The following is a 21329-nucleotide window of genomic DNA, read 5'->3' on the forward strand; positions in this document are numbered from 1 at the left end:
ATTTTCAAAAAGGCAAAACTTTTTACTTTTTAGGATATTAATCTTTTTTTAAACGTTTTCAATTTATTGGGGTGACACTGTTTAATAAAAGTACATAGTTCCAAGAGGACAGTTCTATAATACACCCTCTGTATATGGCCTTGTGTGTTTACCACACATTTAGGATATTAATCTTAATGACTAAGAAGCATGATGAGACGTGCTCTACTCCTCAGATCTGAGGTCAGGGGCGTGGAAAGAAATGCAGAAAACCCTGGCTCGGTTTTCAGTGATCTTTCTGTGCCTGTTCCAGATCCCAAACAGCCTTTTGGTCCTGCTGAGGGGATGGGCATAGCTCATCCTGGGGTCGGATCCACGAAGGACTCTGGCAGGTACCTGTGATCAGTCCCAGGCTCGCCAGGACTTAGCCTCAGTGCAAGAGCCTAGACACAATCTGGGGCAGAAGCACTAGGATTCTGTGCCAGGGAGACGGCATTCCTTTAAGTTCCTGGCACTTCATGACAGTTAACATTGACTGAGCGCTTTCTACCTGCTGGCGAGTGCCAGGTGCTTTGTCAGGCACAGTCTCCAGTGGGTGAGGAGACAGCAGAGAGACGTTTACAAATACATGAATGCCATTCCATGTGATACGAATGCTAATAGCAGCTCCAAGGAGGCTGGAGCCACCCAGAGAGTTCGGGGAGCAGAGGTGGGGTACGGGGAGATGTCCAGGTAAGGGGCACAGCAGCAACACAGAGCTGTGTTCTGTGTTCACTACGGCTTGAGACTAGAGAGCAAGGGAAGTAGAGAGCAGGCTGGGGAGGGGGCAGAAATGGAGAAAATAAGAATCTTGACGCCTTGAAGGGACTTGGAACGTATCGGGTAGCATTTCTAAAAACTGGCTGTTCTTCAAAATCATCCAGGAGCTTTTAGAAACACAGATTCCAACATTCCTCCCCCAGACCCACTGAATTACGGTCTCTAGTGATGAGGGTCTAGGATTCAGTTAAAAAAAATAATGTGCCGAGTGGTGGTTTGGAAGACTGGCCAGGAGGGTAACGATTGCTACAGGCAACAGAGAGCCATTGAGTGCTTTCAGCATGTGCGTATAGGCCACGCTTGGGATCACTTGCTTGATCGCTTATTTGGGTCTTCAAGCCTCAAGGGTTGTTCATCTCCAGTCTACTGAACATCTGTCAGCCAGAGAGCTCTCCAAAATGCATATCTGTGTATACTTCTCCAGGCTCAAAACAGCTCAATGCCTTCCTACTGCCCTTAGGAAAATAACCAAACTCCTACCCTTGGTACATAGATCCTTTGTGATCTGCCCTTGCTTACTTCTCCAGCTTCATTTCCTGCTATTCCCTCAGCTTTGCACTCTATGCTCCAGCCACACTGAATTTTTGTTAGTTCACCAAATGCTCTTTCTTTCTCCCCTGGGTCATTCCTTTGAACAGACCTTTCTCTCTGGCCAGACCATGTTCCATATCCAGGTCCCGCCACAACTGCCTGTATTCCCACTTCTGATCTCAGTTCAAATCACTTCTTCTGGGCAGCTTTGTCTGCTCCCCTAGCTCCTTCCAGCCTGCTGTAGAGCTTGGCACTTCATCTACAATGACAATTATCTTGTCATAATGTAATGATTTATCTATACTCCTTAATGCTAACTTCTACTTATCTCACCCGCTGTGCCCCTAACAGGGGAAAGGTTTGGAAAGTGCTCAAAAAAAAATTATGAAGGGCTTTTCAAGCCACATTAAGGAGCTTGAATTTCAACCTGTATGTAAAAGGGACGCAGAAGAACTTTTTTATAGGAAAAGTGAAATGACCCAGTAGTGGTGGTGATGATGGGGTCTTTCTGTATAACTAGCTTCAAGCAGGAATAAGGTTATATCCCACTGTAACTTCAAAGCTGCACAGGGAACTTCACTTCTTATAAGCCAAGAAGCTCTTGGAATCTGGACACAAGAACATTCTGACTGAATACTGTAGTTCAAGGACCATGACAGTCTCAGGGGTGAGCAAACTTTTTGACCTGAGGGCCACAATGGGTTCTTAAACTGGACCGGAGGGCCGGAAAAAAAGATGGATGGAGTGTTTGTGTGAACTAATATAAATTCAAAGTAAACATCATTACATAAAAGGGTACGGTCTTTTTTTTTTTTTAGTTTTATTCATTTCAAACGGGCCGGATCCGGCCCGCGGGCCGTAGTTTGCCCACGGCTGGTCTAGCTCCTACTTCAGTGCTCACCTCCCAGCTCTTGGTGGTCGGCTCACTGAAGAAGTTGTCGATCATATTCAGTTCTTCCTTTTCCACCACCACAAAGCCTTGCTCTTTGGCATCCTTCCCATAGACGTCAGGAGACCACTGAACAAAGAATGTGTACAAGTGATCCACCCTGAAAAACATGTTCATCATAGGAATTAACACCAAATCCACTTTCCTGGCAGGCACTGGTAGGGACTTTGGCACATACAACCATCTTGTTCCTGCTTGGCAAAGCCACTTTGCTAACTGGGAAATTTCTCACTGTGAAGATTATCTCTATTAGTGCATTCCAAACTCAGAAAATAAGTCAACAAATGAAAGCAGAAGTCCACAGACGTGGAGCAACTCTTTCAATCTGAGGAAAAGATCAAGCGATAGATACAGAGGCAGAGCTTCCTCGAATAGACTGTCAAACTATAGCGGGAAGGCCGGGGAGGGTGGGGGGGTAGGAGGGGCCGGGTAAGAGATCAACCGAAGGATTTGTATGCATGCATATAAGCATAACCAATGGACATAAGACACTGGGGAGTAGGGGAGGCCAGGGGATTGTCAAGGGCGGGGGGAAAAAGGAGACATGTGTAATACCCTTTGTAAGACTTTAAGCAATAAAAGAAAAAAAAAAAAGATAACCAGAAAAAAAAAAAGACTAAAAAACACAATGAAATATATCAATGTTTTCCTCACTGGGTCTTCATTTATTGTACACCTGTATTTATTGGGAAAAAATTAGTCTGAAGCTTAAGATGGGAACCAAGATAAACACGCTAATGGGTCTTTTTGTAGAGTGAAGCACTATTATAATTTTAATGAAACAGCTTTAATAACTACAGAGTGAATAATACTAGATATTGTTTAATATTAGCAACAGAGCTAATTATATGGACATGGAAATGTCACTTACTTCCAATTTCTCTGTTCTCATATACAGATTTAACATCTGAAGGTTCTGAAGCATCTCTCCAGGCTTCATCAATAGAAAGATGGCTGGTTTCCAAGCAGAGAATGAGAGCTCTCAGTCCCAGCACCTGCAATAGTGTGTGTGTGTGTGTGTGTGTGTGTGTGTGTGTCGGGGGTGTATGTCAATTTTGGTATAAAACATTCTTGCTTGCATATGCCATTCTATTAGAAATATCTCAACCTGAGTAGGAACCTGGGGTGACCAGGTCAGTGGGCTTCTCCCAAGCCTCTCCTCTGGGTTCTGCTAGGTTTGTCCCTGGAGTGAGTGGCTGCTTCTGCAGCAGTCAGGGACAGCCCTTTAAACTGAGTAAGCCCTGGGCTTCTTAGACTTACCACAGGAGCAAGTCTCTAGAAAGGAGGGAAAAGGCATTCTCAAAATATCAGAGTCATAAACATATATATATTTTATTGATTTCAGAGAGGAAAGAGGAGGGAGAGATAGAAACATCAATGATGAGAGAGACTCATCCATCAGCTGCCTCCAGCACGCCCCCTACTGGGGACCAAGCCCTCAACCCAGGCACGTGCCCTGACCGGGAATCAAACTGTGACCTCCTGGTTCATAGGTCGAAGCTCAACCACTGAGCCATGCCAGCTGGGCCATAAACATTTTTAATATTAAACAGAGAAGCAACCTTATAGTTTTTATCAATGCTGATGAAATATACCTGCTACCTAAAAAGAAAAGATGTGATTCCCTGACTCAGGGACCTTCCATTGCACAATAACTCTAAGAGGCAAGTGTTACTATGCCCAGTTTAAAGATTAAAACACTGAGGTTCAATAGACTTAATCATGTGCCCAAACTCCCCATCCCTGAAAATGTCCCAGCCAATCTAAGCTAACTGGCTCTTCTTTTATGAATGCTGACCTCCAAGGGGGACAAGTACATTTCTGTACCTGTCCAGTCAGACGTCTCACAGTATGGGCAACTACTTCTTTGGCTTTAGTTTTATTAATGAAGCATAAGTACTAATAGTGAGAAGCCCTGGGTGGCCCTTAGGGCTGCCTACTTCCTGTTCCTCCTCCTCCACCTTCATCAACAGGCTCACAGCACTGCTAGCTCTGTGCTCTGTTCCTGGAGACAGCTCTGTGGGGCAGCCGCCTCACCTCAGGCATGTGCCTGGGGATTGTTCTCCACTGGCTGTGACAGGGCGGGCAGCAGCCCTGAAAGGCCTCGCTCTCCTCTCAGTTGGCGGGTTCTACCTTACAGCCAACAGGCATCCTGGCCTTGGAGGCCTCAGGTAATATGAGACGAGAGACCTTAAAAATATGTTCTGCAATGGGGCACCCCAAGGGGGAAAGGTTCGTGTCTCTTCTCATTCAGGACACTGTCACACCCTGGTTTCCCTCAAGGATAGTCTTGCTCAGAACATCCCCTCATTCTCTTATGCAGAGAGGGCCCTCATACCAAGCTTCTGATGGAAAAGCAGGAGGAATGGGGAATTGGCGAGGCCTGTTCCACAGGAGAAAATTAGAGTTCATTTGGGACCAAATTGCTTACTTAATTCTTAGGCCCCTGGAAACCAAATGGAAGAATCAATGTCCCTCTCCCCAGCTCCCCTTTTGCTCAATTCTCCATCCTTTGTTTGTTATTTTTACTAATTAATTGGGGAGGAGAGGAAAAGGATATGACATCATCATTTTTCTTTCCAGATTAGAGTAGAAACTTACTGAAGTTTATTTAACCTAATTCTTGGAATGGCTCTTTTTGGCTCACTGGGTTTTCCTGGTGATTAGTTCCCAGAACTCACGCCTCCCCTCTGGAAACAGGCCTCAAGTTCTGAAAATTCCCCTCCTGGCCCTCTGCCGCCACCTCCCCCACTCCTTCCCTCAAGACTATCAGTTAGCCTCTCACCGTGACCCCCATCCCTCCTCTTTCCCCAGCCATTGGCCCCTCCTGGGTGCACATCCTTCCAGGACAATCTTTCCATCTGCCCCTCGCTGCTGTCCCCTAGCGGCGCACCACTGAGCCTTCCACGGCACCTGCCCTTCCAAACACCTGCCCACAGAGAGAGAAGCACTCATCTTTCTAACTCCCCCCTTTCCATGGAGATTGCTGGATTTGCTGATTCATGCTTAGGGGATGCACTATAAATAAAAGGCTGCTAACCTTGGCTAGGAAAAAACCCTCCCTCCAGCTCTCTTCCTTGGCTACTCCACACAGCTATTCCAGACCTCTGCTTTCTCAGGCTCTCACCCTCAACCTCCTACCCGCCTCCCTCTCTGAGCACAGCTCCCTTCACTATACCATCCTCATGATGCCCTCCCCTCCGCTGTCCCTCTTAGCGATCTTCCCACGCAGAAAAATGAACTCCTCTCCAGCTTTAACCTGCCCCTCTGTATTTTCGACAGGCCCCCTCCCTGGTGAATTTCCTCCATGTCTCCCACCTCACCCCTCTGTCCTCTCCATCCCTTTATCTCCATCTTAATCCACAAACCTGCTTGCATTCCCCCATCCTAAAAATATAAAAGCCTCTAAATTTTGTTTTTCTCTAAAGCTCCCTTCCCATAACTCATCTTTCCTTTAGAGTTCATTATTAACATTTGGCTTAGTCTATTTTCCACCTTCTTTTCATTCCTGAATTTTTTTCCATTCTGATTTTATTAACCTTTTTGTATATGCTCTGTGTTAAATCTGCTTCAGATACGGTCTAAAAAGAGGTAAAAAATGTTAAATCTTGTTCCCTCCCTCATTGCTTCAGTGACGCTCCTTTTCTCCAAGTGACCTATTATCAAACCGAACAGTATCTTGGGCATCGTTTGTCTTGACCTGTTGATGGCTTTTTCGAAGCTCACTCAGCAACTCATCCTGTGGTCTCGATGCATCATATTTCTCAGCCTCTGTTAGCCCAGGACACTTCCCCTAATTGCCACTCCACGGGTCATTAAGCTATGGATGTGGTAACAGCACGTGAGCAGGAAAATGGGTCAAGAACTGGGTCCTGACAAATGCTAATGTTTAAGGAGGAAGCAGTAGAAGTGGTCCTGGAAGGAAGCCAGGAAGAAATGGCAGAGAATCAGAAGCGATTTTATAAAATGCAAGTCTGATCACTTCACCCAGCTATGCACAATTCTTCTAAGAACTCCCCACAGGTTTATGATAAATGCAAACACCTTGGTGCTGCCAGAGAGCTTTGTTCTGTGTTAATCCCCAAATGTACTCCTGGTTCCTGCCGTATGCTATTCTATGTTTGCTCCAACATCCACCCTGGCCCCTATGCCCAAACTGCTTTCTCTTCTCTTCTCTTTTCTCTTCTCTTCTCTTCTCTTCTCTTCTCTTCTCTTCTCTTCTCTTCTCTTCTCTTCTCTTCTCTTCTCTTCTCTTCCTCCCTTTTCTTTTCTTTCTTATTTTTTAAAAAATATATTTTTATTGATTTCAGAGAGGAAGGGAGAGGGAGGGAGAGAGAAACATCCATGATGAGAGAGCATCATTAATTGACTGCCTCCTGCACACCCCTTACTGGGGATGGAGCCCACAACCTGGGCATGTGCCCTTGGCCAGAATTGAACCCGGGACCCTTTAGTCTGCAGGCTGATGCTCTATCCACTGAGCCAAACCAGCCGGGGCTTCTTTCTTTATTTTTTAAGAAGAGTGATGACAAAGGTTAAGCCCAGGGGAGAATCATCTTAGGGTAGGGCCCGGTAAGGGGTTATGGTTAAGCTCGGTGTTGACAGAGGACAAGTCAGTTACAGGAAGAAGGGGAAACGGCATTCCACAGCAGGGAACATGTGCAAACAGACATGGCATGTTACAGCAGGGTGATGCGGGAGGAGGTCACCCTGGACACGGCAGAGAGGAAGAAGGGCAATGCAACAGGGCGCTGGCGACTTCTGACAGACAGAAAAGATGGGAAGCCCCAGTCCTCAGGTTGAGGGGCGCAAACAAAACCTCCTTACATAATTCCAGCGACACCCGACCCAAGCCAGTGGGCACCTGGGCTGACTGCGCTGAACAGAACACATCAGAAAGGGCCACATTTATTCTTTCCTTAATGGAGTGGCAGAAGACGAGAAAGAAAAAGCCAGAGGGGCTGGGTCCCTGGGTCACAGCAAGTCCTGGCCCTGAGACTACTGCTTCCCAAAGTGTGGCCGAGGCGGCTCCCATGACTTCGGCGGATACACAGAGGAACATATTCAGATAGGTACACCTTTATTTAAAGAGCACCAGCAGTAAATACAGTGAGCATATTGTACTTCTGATTTCACAGATACTACTGCTCAGGAGAAGGCTGAGAAAAAAACGAACGATTTAAATCCCTTAAAGAACAATTTCAGTTGATTTAAAGGCAGCTGCGGAGCGAAGAGCAGTACAGGCAGCGTGCGGATACGGGGAATCTGTGAGGGAAGAGTGTGAATGCCTGAAGCCTGAGCACCCCTTTGAGGCGGCAGCCAGGGCTCTAGCAGGGAGGAGGCCTGACCAGATCTGTGACTTAGAAAGATTGCTGTGGAGCCACGCAGGGAAGGTCGGGGGACGATAAAGCCGACTAGAAACACAGGCTTTGTTGAGAAGGCTACAACAGTGATCCAGCCCGGAGAGGATCAAGGCCAGAGGGCAGGTGTGCAGGGGACATGGTGGAGACGCTTGCCGTACACACTCCTCCGGGCACAGAATTAGTTCGAACCCATCTAGCGACAGTTACTAAGGACACGACACCTGGAACTCAGGCTTTGTGCACATTTCCCGTCAAATTATAAATTCAGGCTGAATCAGATTTCTTCCTAAACTCAAAGGTCTTTATCATCAACACAGGCTCGTCTCAGGATTCACCCCAAAAGAAACTCCTCATTCAAGTGACAGATCTCTGTTTACCAGAGGAAGCTGCCATCGCTGAAAAAAGAAACGCAAAGAAGGACCTTGGAAGGCAGCAAAGCCCTGCGATTGTGGGAGAGGTCACAGCAGCAGCAACAACTGACTTCAGCTAGTGCCTGGGCAAGTGCATTCCTCCACATAACCCCGCGAGGCGGCCACTCCGATGGTCGTTCCCATTTAATAGAGGAAGACACAGGTGCTTCCACAGGTTAACTTGCCCAAGGCCACACGGAATGTTATGTTAGCGGTGAACCTGGCCTCAACCTCAGATCAGCTCATGGTCTCAACCTGCTTCACCATTTCCTTTAGGGTGGTGAGTCCCACTGTCCTGATTTCACTAGTTAAGAAAAGCAGGTCGATGACAAAGCTGCGGGGTTGAGGGATATAAAACCTGGTTTAAAAAAAAAAAATCTGAGTTGATGCTTGGAACAAAACATTATTCTCCTGTTCATACTTCAGGTGTGTGAGCTTAGGTATAATTACAATTTACCTTATCAAACAAGACTATCAATTATGGTAGTATTTAATTTACTGTTGCTTTTTTACTTTTTTTTTTTTTTAATTCTAGCTGTTAGGTAAAGTTTTTAAAAAAGTACACATTTCTAAGTTAAAGACCTGGATTCCCAAATTGGTTCCACTTGCTACTAGCTACAGGGCCTGGGATCATTTGGCTGGAGGTAGTGCAGGGCTCTCAGCAGCTGTTCCTTAGAGCGTCAGCAGCTGTTCCTTAGAGCTGTTAGTTAACACTAGAGCTGCCCTCCCTCCATTCCTCGGTCTGCTCCTACAGGCATTTAGGCTTGCAGTAACTAATAGCTAATCTCTCTGAGCTCCTGAAAGGAAGATAAGAAAACTTATATAGGCGTCTGAAGCATCAAATGTGTAAGAAGTTCATTCTACTTTCACACAGATCCTTTAGAAAGTCCCTCCCGTGTGGTGATCTAAAACTTGCTACCATACGAACCAACAAACTTGACCAAAATGACTCAGAAAGCAATTCTTGTTTTATCAAAAGTCACTTGATTGGTAAGAAAACAATTGTGGCTGCCTATACAGAGCAAGACATAATAACCTCCAAACCACCCACCTGATGTAAAAAGTATGAGCAGGAACCATTAACCAATCCATCAGCTATTACAATAAAAACAAACAAACTTCAGAATACACTATGGCACAGAGAATGAGAAATAATGAAACAAGGGCAGAAGAAAGAATACAACCCGGCGAGCGCTGACATATATATGTATGCAGCCCCACTGTTCACTTGTTTTACTGATTATAATTAAAGGTAGTTCTATGCATTCCAATCCAAAGCCTCCTCGGGCTCCATCCTGAATACCGACACAGAAGCCCAACACGGGAAAGCACTCTTCACTTACAAAGGTTGTTACTAGCTAACTGCCACCTTTTAAAACCCACCTCCATGGCCTGACCCGAGATCCTTTTATGAAAAAGGTCACTTTCCTCGCCCTGTAAAGTCCCTTCTGAATGCAATATTCTGCAACTCCAAATGAAACCAATGGTTGGTACTGATGCCCAGGTATAATTTCCATTCTTAAAGGGGCTCAGTGTGCCTATAAAAGAAAGCTTATTTACACAGAACTAACTAAATATGCTTCTTCGTCTGGTTCACCAAAAATAATAGGAAAGTTCTTCGCAAATCACTGATCAAAACCACCAGTTTCAGTTATAAAAAGGCTCACTCAAAAATAAGTAAAAACTAAACCTTTTTACTTAACACCAATGCCGGAGGCCCTTTGGCTGGTAGCCCACAGCTTGGACTCAGCAGCAGATGCATTCATTTTGGACTGAATATTACTTAAAAATTGGGGAGACCTGACACATAATTCATCTTTTAGCTTTTTACAAAAAAAAGATGGGAAAACCTAGCAACACCAGGCCCACCTTCCCTCATAGCAACAATCGGCTGGAGATAGCACAGAGGTTCCCAGCAGCTGTTCCCCAGAGCCTGTAATTAACACCGGCCGCGGAGCTCCCCTCCCTCCAGTCCTTGTCTGGCTCCCGCAGGCATTTAGGCTTTCAAAACGCACTGTTTCTGCATACTTACTCCCACACGCTGTGTGCGGCACCCATTGGTCCTGCACTAGGAAAGGTCGACGAGCTACTCTCCAAAGTGCTGGCGCTCGCTCCTCCACCAGAAAGCACAGCCACCACAGTGAAGAGCTCACTTATAAAGGGTGATATTTTTTTTTTCATGAGCTTAGGTCCCTCCAGCCACAGAGTCACTGATTAACTCCAGGCACCTGCCAAGGCTGGTTAGTGAAGTTACGGAAGAGTGGCTGCCTAATGAGGTCCTTCTGGAAGGTAACGATGAATTTCTAGAACTTTAAGTTGATGGGGAAAATGTGAAACGACCAGGAAAAGCATGAAAGAAAGCAGTATCATTTCAAAAACGTTTTAAAGTATTTAAATAAAGAAGAAGTGTGGATATTTACATAAGCAACTAATAATCCTATACCTTATACTGTATCTGTTCAGTAGTTTTCCAAAACTTGTAAGTTATGTTACATACAAGGACAGAAAGATAATTCATTTGCAGTGGTTCTCAACCGTCTGGCCCTTTAAATACAGTTCCTCATGTTGTGACCCAACCATAAAATTATTTTCGTTGCTATTTCATAACTGTGTTGTTGCTACTGTTATGAATCGTAATGGTAATATCTGATATTCAGGATGGTCTTAGGCGACCCCTATGAAAGGGTCGTTCGACCGCCAAAGGGGTCGCGACCCACAGGTTGAGAACAGCTGCTTTAGGGGTTGCTTTGAAGGCCTTTTTATTTTTTCCTTTTTTTAGTGACATGCCTTACAATATTATTATAAAATTATAGCATGACATAACGTTGTGTGACACTTAAAGATAGTTTTTCAGAATACAGTTTGTATTCTGAGGTATACCAGGTTTGGCTAATTAGGCCTTCGTTGTTCCAGAAAGTATACTGGTTTAGTTTTTTGTGTTTTTTTAAAAATATATTTTTATTTATTTCAGAGAGAAAGGGAGTGGGAGAGAGAGAAACATCAATGATAAGAGAGAATCATTAATCGGCTGCCTCCTGCACACTGCCTACTGGGGATGGAGCCCGCAACCCCGGGCATGTGCCCCGACTGGGAATGGAACCATGACTGCCTGGTATTCATATGTTGATGCTCACCCACTGAGCCATACCTGCTGGACTAGAAAGTGTACTGTTTTAAAGACTACTGAACACTATGGTCTTCTCAGCAATGACAGTTATCAAAGATTTCAACTTAGCCCTGATCCCATTAAAAGTTAGGTGACTTTTGATCAGAAAATTTAGAATTAGCTATGGTTAAAATTTTCATACTAGGAATCTAGACCACTTTGTGATTCCTTTAATTCATTTTTTTTTTCTCTAAGGATAATATTCTTAAGAGCATTTTGCTTAGTCTTTATGAGGGTCCTTAAGACTCAGATTTCTTCCGATTGCGAAGTGAGTTTCACAGGATAATCAATTTTCTTTTCTTTTTTTTAAAAAATATATTTTATTGATTTTTCACAGAGAGGAAGGGAGAGAGATAGAGAGTTAGAAACATCGATGAGAGAGAAACACCGATCAGCTGCCTCCTGCACATCTCCCACTGGGGATATGCCCGCAACCCAGGTACATGCCCTTGACCGGAATCGAACTTAGGACCTTTCAGTCCGCAGGCCGATGCTCCATCCACTGAGCCAAACCGGTTTCGGCCAATTTTCTTTTTTATTGTACTTCCCGTTACAAAAGTAATATATAGTATGCTCACTAAATGCAGGCAGATAGAATAATGACAGAGAAAGACACTCTTAACTAAAAGAAATTTATAAAATAGTGTATAAGTATGTATGCTTAATTATTGCATTAATCCATGCATAGAAAAAAAGGCCAAGAGGCTACAAAAATAAAAATATAGTTAGCTTTGAGTAACAAAAGTATGAGATTTTAATTTCCCTTTTGCTTTTTTTGTATTTTTCTAAATATTATATAAAGTCTATGCATTATTTGAATTATAAGGCTAAGTTATTTAAACATCTTTTTCTATTTGGACTATAGGCTAATTTATTCATGCATCCATCCAACTAACATTTAAGAGTATATTACACAGTAGACCCTATGCTGTTCCTAGGACACAAATGTCCTAGGACTTGGTCTCTGCCCTCAGAAGGTTAAGGTCCAGTAGGAAAAAGCCACAAGAAGTCCACATTGTAAGAGTGTAGTAAGTGCTATGACAGAGGTGGTACAGTAGAGGGACATCTAACCCAGACTGGGAAAGCTTCTTAGAGGAGACATTTGAACGTGTGCCATTAAGTGAGGTGGGGACAGAGGGAAGTCAGGCATTCCAAGCAAACATCAATAAGTCTTGCTGAAACCGGTTTGGCTCAGTGGATAGAGCGTTGGCCTGCGGACTGAAAGGTCCCAGGTTCGATTCCGGTCAAGGGCATGTGCCTGGGTTGCGGGCACATCCCCAGTGGGAGATGTGCAGGAGGCAGCTGATCGATGTTTCTCTCTCATCGATATTTCTAACTCTCTATCTCTCTCCCTTCCTTTCTGTAAAAAAAAAAAAAAAAAAAAAATCAAAAAAAAAGTCTGATCCACACTTCTTTTTTAAAAAATATATTTTATTGATTTTTTACAGAGAGAAAGGGAAAGAGATAGAGAGTTAGAAACATCGATGAGAGAGAAACATCGATCAGCTGCCTCCTGCACATCTCCTACTGGGGATGTGCTCACAGCCAAGGTACATGCCCTTGACCGGAATCCAACCTGGGACCTCTCAGTCCGCAGGCCGACGCTCTATCCACTGAGCCAAACCGGTTTCGGCTGATCCACACTTCTTAATGTCGACACATAGCTATTTATCCATGGAAAAGCCAACATGGGAGCAAGAGATCCTAGAGATATTAAATGGATAAAATTAACTAGATGAGGTGACTGACCAATGTGGGGAGATGACTGCGAAGCAAGCTCATGCCCACAATCTGGCCCCGGGGACTGAACGGCTGGCGGTACCAGTTACCATGACGGAGAAGACAGGAGGCAGAAGTTCGGGGGCCAGTGGCAGGGACAGAGATGGAAATGAGAAACCCAATTTGGGGCATGATCTGTCTTGTGTTTGTTCCATCTGTGGATGATCCCCAAATTGAAGACTACAAGGTATACATGTGTTTGGAGCACAGTGCAAAGTTCTAAGATAGCTTTAAATAATGGGCATATAAAAAAGAATGAATTAGCTGCAGGCAACTGTGTATATTGAGAAAGAGAGAGGGCCATTTAAAGGGTAACGTTTAATGAGGAAACAGAGGAAGAAAAGACGGGGAAGGGATGTTAGAAGGAAAGAGGATGTCAATTGGGGGGTGGTCAATGATGTCCAATGCTACAGAGGGTTCATGTAAAACAAGAACAAAATAATGCCCCTTTGTGTATCACCTTATGGAGAACGATTAAGAGATTATAACCCACATCCAACGCAGCAGGGTGTTTGAAGGACCTGAGGACTCTATGTTTACAGGCTCCTATATGACTTCATTACAAAGTTAAGTTTGTCATCCATTGATTTAAGCCATGAATCGTTGTTAACTCCATACATTTTCATATTTATGAAACAGAATAGATTTCTCCACAGGTGTTAGTCCACAACATTTCAGAATTTAGAAAATGAGATCGATTGTGACTGTGAGGGGGGAAAAGCCAGACTTTGACAGCTCCCCGCCGTGCCTCTGTGCCTGTGGGTCGCTCACCAGACAAGTGTAGGTTGGGAGAGGACTGTAACTGCCAGTGTAGGGAGAGATCACTGTAGAGTGTATTGTTTTGGGAAACAAGAATCTACACTGGTAGAGAGGAGAGAGTGCTGGAGTTTAGGAAATAGTATTTGAAAAATGTGCAGTCTACAAAGGTCCTAGACTTGGGTAAAACTCATAAAGTGACCAATCTCAATAAACCTGCAGATTCAGGCAAATCAAGAAAAGGCTAGAAATGTAGGCCAGTGTGCAAAGAGCTGTAAGAGCAAACAAGGGGTTTGAACTTTAATCCTTAAGGTTGAAGGTGTTTTTTGTGGCAATGTGACAAGACCAAAATACCTTTCTACAAGATTTTTGGGGCCATAAGGTACAAAACAGATTTTAAGTGGAGGAACTAATGAATAGGAAACTGCAGTTTAGGTTTATGGTGCTGTGTTCCAAAGAGTCATGTAAAATAAGGTAACTGGATCTTGTGATACTAGCTTCAGAGAACAAAATTTTGGCCAGATAATTGCTATAGCACATAAAAGTTCATTCTAATAATGAGACCATGCTAGAACCAGCCTGCAACTAAGTTAAAACATCTACTATCAGAAAAAGGACATTTTAGTCAAGCTCTTTGTTTCCATACAATTTTGAGTAGATCACTCTCCATTCAATTAGTAAGCATACATGGGGTGTCACCCATCAAATGTCAGTCACTTCCTCTGCCCATAATCCCTGAAACACACTTAGAAAAATCCAAGGAGATGAGTAAATTTGGGGATGCTGCAAATTTCCATTCCCTCATTAACCAAGAAAATGACTTTGAGTGTATGAAGAATCTCTTTCCTACTCCATTTCAGTGATCTGTCAGCCTAAATAGTGTAATTATCAGCTTCAACTGCCTGCTCACACAGACTGCAGGAAGTACTGCTACTGCTCACAAATTGGATCTGAAAAATACAGGGGTTGGCAAAAAGAGGTTTACTGTGTGAATACACAAAACAATGTATTCTTGTATGATTTATTATTGTACAACTGTAAACCTACTTTTGCAGTGTATATACAATATGTGTATTACCCCTGTGTATATACAATATGGACAGCACCTTTCAAAAGGACAGATACTTGTGGGCTCATGGGTACATTACTCATTTTAATTCTGAAAGCGTAAAAAACAAACAAACACCCAACTATTAAAAGTGCTTGGCAACTTCAACTATTCTTGACATGTAAGGAAATATCATGCTTGCTAAAACAATAAATTTAACATATATGATGAGCTTATTCTAAATGTGGGCAGGTACATTAACTATCCTTTATAAATCAAAGGGCTTGCTGATCTTAATTAGAAGGTGATTAGAGGAACATGGTATTTTAGAATTTTTAAGAATTAAATATATACAGGGTATCCCCCAAAAATGTATCCAGATACAAGCCCTTAAGACAGAGATCCTACATGTTCTCTCTTTCCCTCCCTCCCCCTTCTCCTTCCCCTACTCCTCCTCCTGTTCCTTCTTCTTCTTCTTTCTCTCTTCTCTCTCTTCCCCCCACTTCCCCCCCCCCCCACAGCTCTAAGGACTCTTCTTTTGCATCTATAACTCATTTTCTGAGCCCATTTCTTCTACAGCTTACTTCTTATGCCTCTGTGACTTTCTAAATAAACTTTCTCTTACAGTTTGAGTCTTGGCTCTGAATTATTTCTTAGCCAGAACCCAAGTACTGAGGTTGCAGAACCTATGTCCAACACCTGGTGCTGTTTCATAGCCAAGAGAGGGGCTTTCTCTGGAGCCACCACTAGGAAGATTCTTCTTCACTCTGCTACTAACACTCCAGTGCATGCAAGGATCCATTAAGGAGGAAGGCAAGTAGAAACACTCAGTTTCAAGTAGCAAGGGAATCCAGAAATCATCACCAGAGTAAGAAAATCACTGCATGCCACTTCTTGGCGCCTTAAGGACTTTGTTGAGTCTAAGTCCTGAAGCATTTCATAAATCAACAATAAACTTCTTATTTCTTACTATGTACTTGGGGTTCTGGATGGGAATTAACTCCAGGATTTCTCCATCTTTTCCCGTCTTAAATTACAATGTGGCTTCCTTTAGGGTAGGTAGAATTGAAAATGCATAAAGGAGCAATTAAAACACAAGTTTCCAAACATCTACACAAAGAACCCATCATTAACACAGTGAGATATAATGCCCCCCAGACAATCTTTGGTTAATTAATAGTTGGTTCAAGACAGAAAACGAAGTGTTGCCAAGTAATTTGCTAGCCAAATAAGTCAAGGATGCGATAAAATACGGTATAACAGAATTTAACAAGTGACCTACTTTAAAAAGCTCACTGAAACCACTTGCATGAAAGGTCAAAGAGAAACACTACTTCAGCATTACAGACTTTTTCTGGGTTAAAGAATGACCGTAGAATTAACTACATGTGTGAGATTGCTCTAATTATTCTAGAAGAGTCCCATTCCTATAATACATTTTCCCAGAGAAAAAGTGACATATGTAATATGTAGTTTTCTGATAGACCCAGGAACATCACGTGGCTGAGAGTTTCAGTGCTCTTTTTTTATAGACCTAAAAATCAGGAATTGGTTTAAATCTCTAAGGTACTGTCTAGCTGTGACACTTGATTTTCAAACACTGATTTTAACAGGGCTTCACAAATTTACACTGCTTCTGTTGAAACATTTTAAAATAACAACAAAGGACACATTTTCTTTTTATCTTCACAGTATCCCTGGTTAAAAATTTCAATGAGATACTGTGGGGGTTGCAGGCATAGGTAGAGGAGTAGATTATATAAATACAAAACAAATTGTTTAATGTTCACGTTAACGTGGGTTTGTGTCTAAGACAGCAAAAAGATATTCATAAATTCATTAATTAAAATCCTGTCAATTTTTCCAAGCATTTTAATCCTATTTGTTTTCCAGATTAAACTATAATTTATTAAAATGAGGCAATTCCTGATGAGAATTCTCATTCTGAGTACTAATCAGCCCGAAAGTGTACCCTTGCTTGGAAATTAATTTTGCTTTATGAGCAATTCATGCTCAAGGAAGCCTGCCGAGTATATGTGTTCTTGGCAGGTGTGTGCCAAAATGTCTGCCCAGATGATGAGGCTGGATGAATAATTAGGAAAAAGAAATATGTGTGGGTTTAACAATTTTAAAAACCAACTGCAAGGCCTTTATAAAGACATTTTTATTCTACCAGATATACAAAGGGAGAATCGTTTTTTTCTAAAAATAATGTTCCCTATTTTAATTATAAAAATGTGTTCGGTGATGCACCGCTGAAGAATTCCTATGCCACTACCTGCCATCCTGGACTGTGACACAACCAATAACATTTCTTCTTTGGCAATTTATAATGCAAATCTCTCCGAGGTGTGCATTCCCTCGACCCATCCATGCGATCTCATGTCACATTCCTCCAGCTGCTGAGTCACGGATATGCCCTCCACAAGGCCAAAGCAATCCTCAGTTCCCCAGAATAATGAGCACTTTAAAAGTTACACTTAGGCCTCTCTATGGCACTTAGAGGGTGTGGATCTACTCCATGGAATTCCTCTATTCTCAACGGAAGAACACTTCCAATTACCAGCACTTGAGAATAGCTAACTCTTCCTGCATTTAAAATTCCACTGCTTAGAAAGTTATGAAAGTGGTTCAGCATGCAGTTCTATGATGGCCTGTAGCAGAAAGCTATACTCAAATAATATTCTTCTAGAAATTCTAAAATGTTCAAGAGAAATCTCTCATTTAAGACTAAAATGAAGTATTTTAAAATTAAGTTTAAAAAAAAAACCCCAAAACCCAAGATGCAACGAGGATCTAACTGACCAGCAGCTTCTCCATGCTGGCCCACACTCACCTCTCCCGAGGAACAGCGAACCAGTACTCGGGCTGCTTCCTTCGCTTGCCGTACTGCTGGACCATGGCCGCCGTGTGTGTGGCAAAGGATTTCCTCATCGGTTTTCCCACTTTAATGCACAGGAACATGGGTGGAGTCTTGCTTTTCTCTTCTTTCGAAGGAAGTATATCTAAATCACACATGCAAAATATCTTCCTTAATACTGACAACACTGGTGGCAGCAAAACCTTTCAACTTACAAAGAATAGTGTTTAATCCCCTCATAGTGATGGAAAGTCAAAACATATGGCAGAAACATCACACATCATCATCACATTGGGACTAATTAAAGTTTTCAGAACACTAAAGGAGCTTCTTGAGCACGGAAGGAGAAAGCTTTGGACGTGTCAGCTTGGTCTACGTCACATGAGATGCTATGTACTGTGAATAAGCATAAAAACCAACATAATACCAATCAGTGAAGAATTGTGACAAGACACAATACTTTTTAAAAAATATATATATTTTTTACTGATTTCAGAGAGAAAAGGAGAGGGAGAGAGAGATAGAAACATCAATGATGAGAGAGAACCACTGATTGCCTCCTGCATCGAGATCGAGTCCACAACCCGCAATCCGGGCATGTGCCCTGGATGGGATTCGAACTGTGACTTCCTGGTTCACAGTTGGTTGCTCAAGCACTGAGCCATACCGGCCAGGCAAAAATACAAGAATGATACCGAGGACCCAGTCACGCCATAATGCAACAGTTTAGAACTATCTTCAAAAATATTTTAAACTCCTTTAGATTTAGAAATTCAATGTCAAGAAGGAAATTTACTTGAAAGATAAAAGAACAAACAACTACTTTTGAAATAGAAATCTGCCCTAAAGTTCCAAATTAGATAGCATATATTGCTAATTTTCCCAAGTATTAATTTATCAGTAAAGATATGCTCTATTGAGAAAACACTCCTCTCAAATGGTACTACTTGTGCATGTGCTTATGTAAGAAAGGCCGACTATACAACAGAATAGAAAGACAGTAAACAGAAGTGGCTTACCTTCAATAGGTACCTGAATTCTCTTTAACAGCCATAACTGGATTTCAGACTTATTATCCATTTGTGCGCCCTGGCAGCTTTTGTCCTGGGTAGATTCCAAAGAGTTGCCTAGAGACTCTTGACTCAGATTTTCTTCTGTAGAAGAGCCCAGCTGTAGGGGATGGGGTGCTCTCTCCTTCACCCAGTTTTTATCCGGCTCTTTATTGCCCTCTGTTGGGGGCTCACCGGCCTGGGGAAGAGAACTACTGAGAGTGATGTCTACTCCCCCTGGCTCCACCCTTTTGCCATCACTTAATTCTGCCTTCTGCAAGTTCTCAGGTGACCCTTCTTGGCTCTTACTAAGGTAGTATTCGATGAGTTTAACTTTATCTAGATCTTCATGTATGTTCAATGTGTTTTCCACCTGGCTTTCGGGAGAACCAGATTGCTTGTCCACCTCGGGCATTTTATCTTGTTTTTCACAGGTTTCTAAATCTAGGGCCCCCTTCAGTTCAGCATCACTCTCTGTTCTTGAAAAGCTCAGGGCTGACTGCGCCTGCATGTCCGTGGCAGAACTGATGACCTGGGACTCAGCCTTCCTTTGCTCCTCTGGGTCGAGAGAAAGGCACTCCTTTGAGGTGTCTCTGTTGTCCATTCCACTATCATTTTGGGAAGGCAGTTCATCCAAGTCAACGAAGTCATCTTCTTCTCCTAGAAGGGAATTTTCTTTGGCGACAGACTTAAATTCAGTAGGAGGGTCAGGAGGCTGCTTGCTGACTTGAGTTGCCATGGTAGATCCCTCGGCTGCCTCCACAGAGGATTCCAGGTTCTTTAGCTGTCCTGACCCAGAGCTGTCTGAGGGCTGCGTGTGTGTGTATTCTGTTGGTTTCTCCAAAGGCCTTGTGGATTTGGAATCTGCAGTGATGGTTCTCTCTCCACTGTGCGGCCGTTTTTCCTTGCTGAGGGATTTAAACTTACTAAAGGGGTTGATATCCTTTTCCGAAGCCAGGTCTTCCCATTCTCCAGGCCTGTACAGAGGACAAAGATCCTGAGGTAGGTCACTGTTGAGGGAAAAATGGTGGGTGCACATGGAATGTTAAAAGCAAAACAAAAACAAAATGGAGGAAAAGCAAAAACCAAAACAAAACCCAGCTGAAAACCAAAACATAAATAGACCACAACTTAAATATGTTTAAATGATTTCAGAATAAGAAAATGAAATTTAAAAATTAACTTCAAAATGAAACATAAGAAGTGGCAAAACAAAGAACCATGGAAGCTGCATATCCTGCTAGAAGACATGGAGGGTTTTGGAAGTCAATAATGAGCATGGAGATGTCTCCCACCAGGCTTCCAATGATGAAATAATGCTCCTGATTTTCATGAAGGAGAGGAAAGGTTTTAGTACTATGACTAAACTTCCTTAAATATTTAAAACTTTTCCTTTTTATAAAATAGTAAGTAAACCAACTACATTAATTCTGAATGGCTCCTTGAGTAGCTATACATTTAACCATTCTATAAAGTGAACCCTAATTTTGGGTTTCATGGCTTAGGATCTAACGCTTCCAAACACAGACAACCTTCTATTCCCAAGGGAACAAGAGGAATCTTCCACTATTAACGTGAATATATAGTACCTGTTCCATTTTACAACTTAAAAATGTATAGAAGAGTAAATAAGCCAAATAAACTCTTACTTATAATACTTAGTTCACATTTCTTAGCTAAGCTTAAACTTCTTAACTCTTTCATTTTATAACCGTCATCATCTTATTTTATAGTGATGGGCAATTGGTTTATCAGCTGAAACTTACTGTCCTGGGCTGCAGTCAATTTATTTTTCCTTCCTATCCAGTTTGAGTTATACAAAAATATTGATTAAACATGTTTTCCAAAATTTAAAATAATTGGTAAAACAAAACACAACCACACGTGTTAATCCATGACTGGAAATATCTTGAGTAACCCTACATGTCTCAAGTAGGTTTTCACTCACCTTAGTGTCTACGCTGGGTTAAAACACAGAGCTATACAAACCCTTTCAAAAAATAACATTTTCAGATTTCAGAAATCATTTTATTTTCTAAAAAGGCTAGATCATATTCAGGTAATACTTTATTATTCTGGCTTTGAAATAATTATGACAATAAAACAACAAAGAACCACTAAGTTCTCAAGTTATAAGACTGTCTCCCCAGTTATTTAATAAATCACTTGCATGGAACATCCATGCTTTTTCCAATAGAAAATAAGAGCCTACATAATTGCTAGACTCTGACAAATGGTTTAAAAAGCCTCTTTAATTCATAATTCACTTCAATTCAATAAGCATTTGCTGAGTCCCTAAGTGCCACATGCTAAAAAATGACTGACAAAGTCTCTGTTCCACAGGAACCTGCATACACAGAAATGTGCCGCCCAACACTAGCATTCAGATGTTAAAGATGCTTCAATTCTAGCGTCAAACAAATGTGTAATGTGGTATCCTTTCCATATTAGGACCAAAATTTAATTTTTCATATTAAAGGCTACAAGAAGGCCTGCAACGAAGAAACCCACCTCTTCACGTTTTTGGTGTATAAGCAAAACTTTCTTCCATTAGCATCCAAACCCCTTTCTCATCGCTTCCTTATTTACCTAGCTTGACCCCCAGAAAGAATACGTTTGA

The 21329-nt window shown here is 42.4% G+C and overlaps 1 protein-coding gene across 3 annotated transcripts in view; it reads right to left on the minus strand.

The window, feature by feature from the left end:
- Nucleotides 1-21329, minus strand: part of NCOA7 (nuclear receptor coactivator 7) — a 116648-nt gene that overhangs the window by 11777 nt on the left and 83542 nt on the right. For all 3 annotated transcript variants that reach the window (XM_081094224.1, XM_081094225.1, XM_081094223.1), the window contains 3 exons: nt 18680-19686; nt 17637-17805; nt 2231-2378 (listed from right to left, as the gene is read on the minus strand). In XM_081094224.1, coding sequence (XP_080950350.1) covers nt 2231-2378; nt 17637-17805; nt 18680-19686 — 1324 coding nt within the window. The remainder of the gene's footprint in view (nt 1-2230; nt 2379-17636; nt 17806-18679; nt 19687-21329) is intronic.

The sequence above is a fragment of the Myotis nattereri genome (genome assembly GCF_964212035.1).
Source record: "Myotis nattereri genome assembly, chromosome: 6".
Lineage (NCBI taxonomy): Eukaryota > Metazoa > Chordata > Mammalia > Chiroptera > Vespertilionidae > Myotis > Myotis nattereri.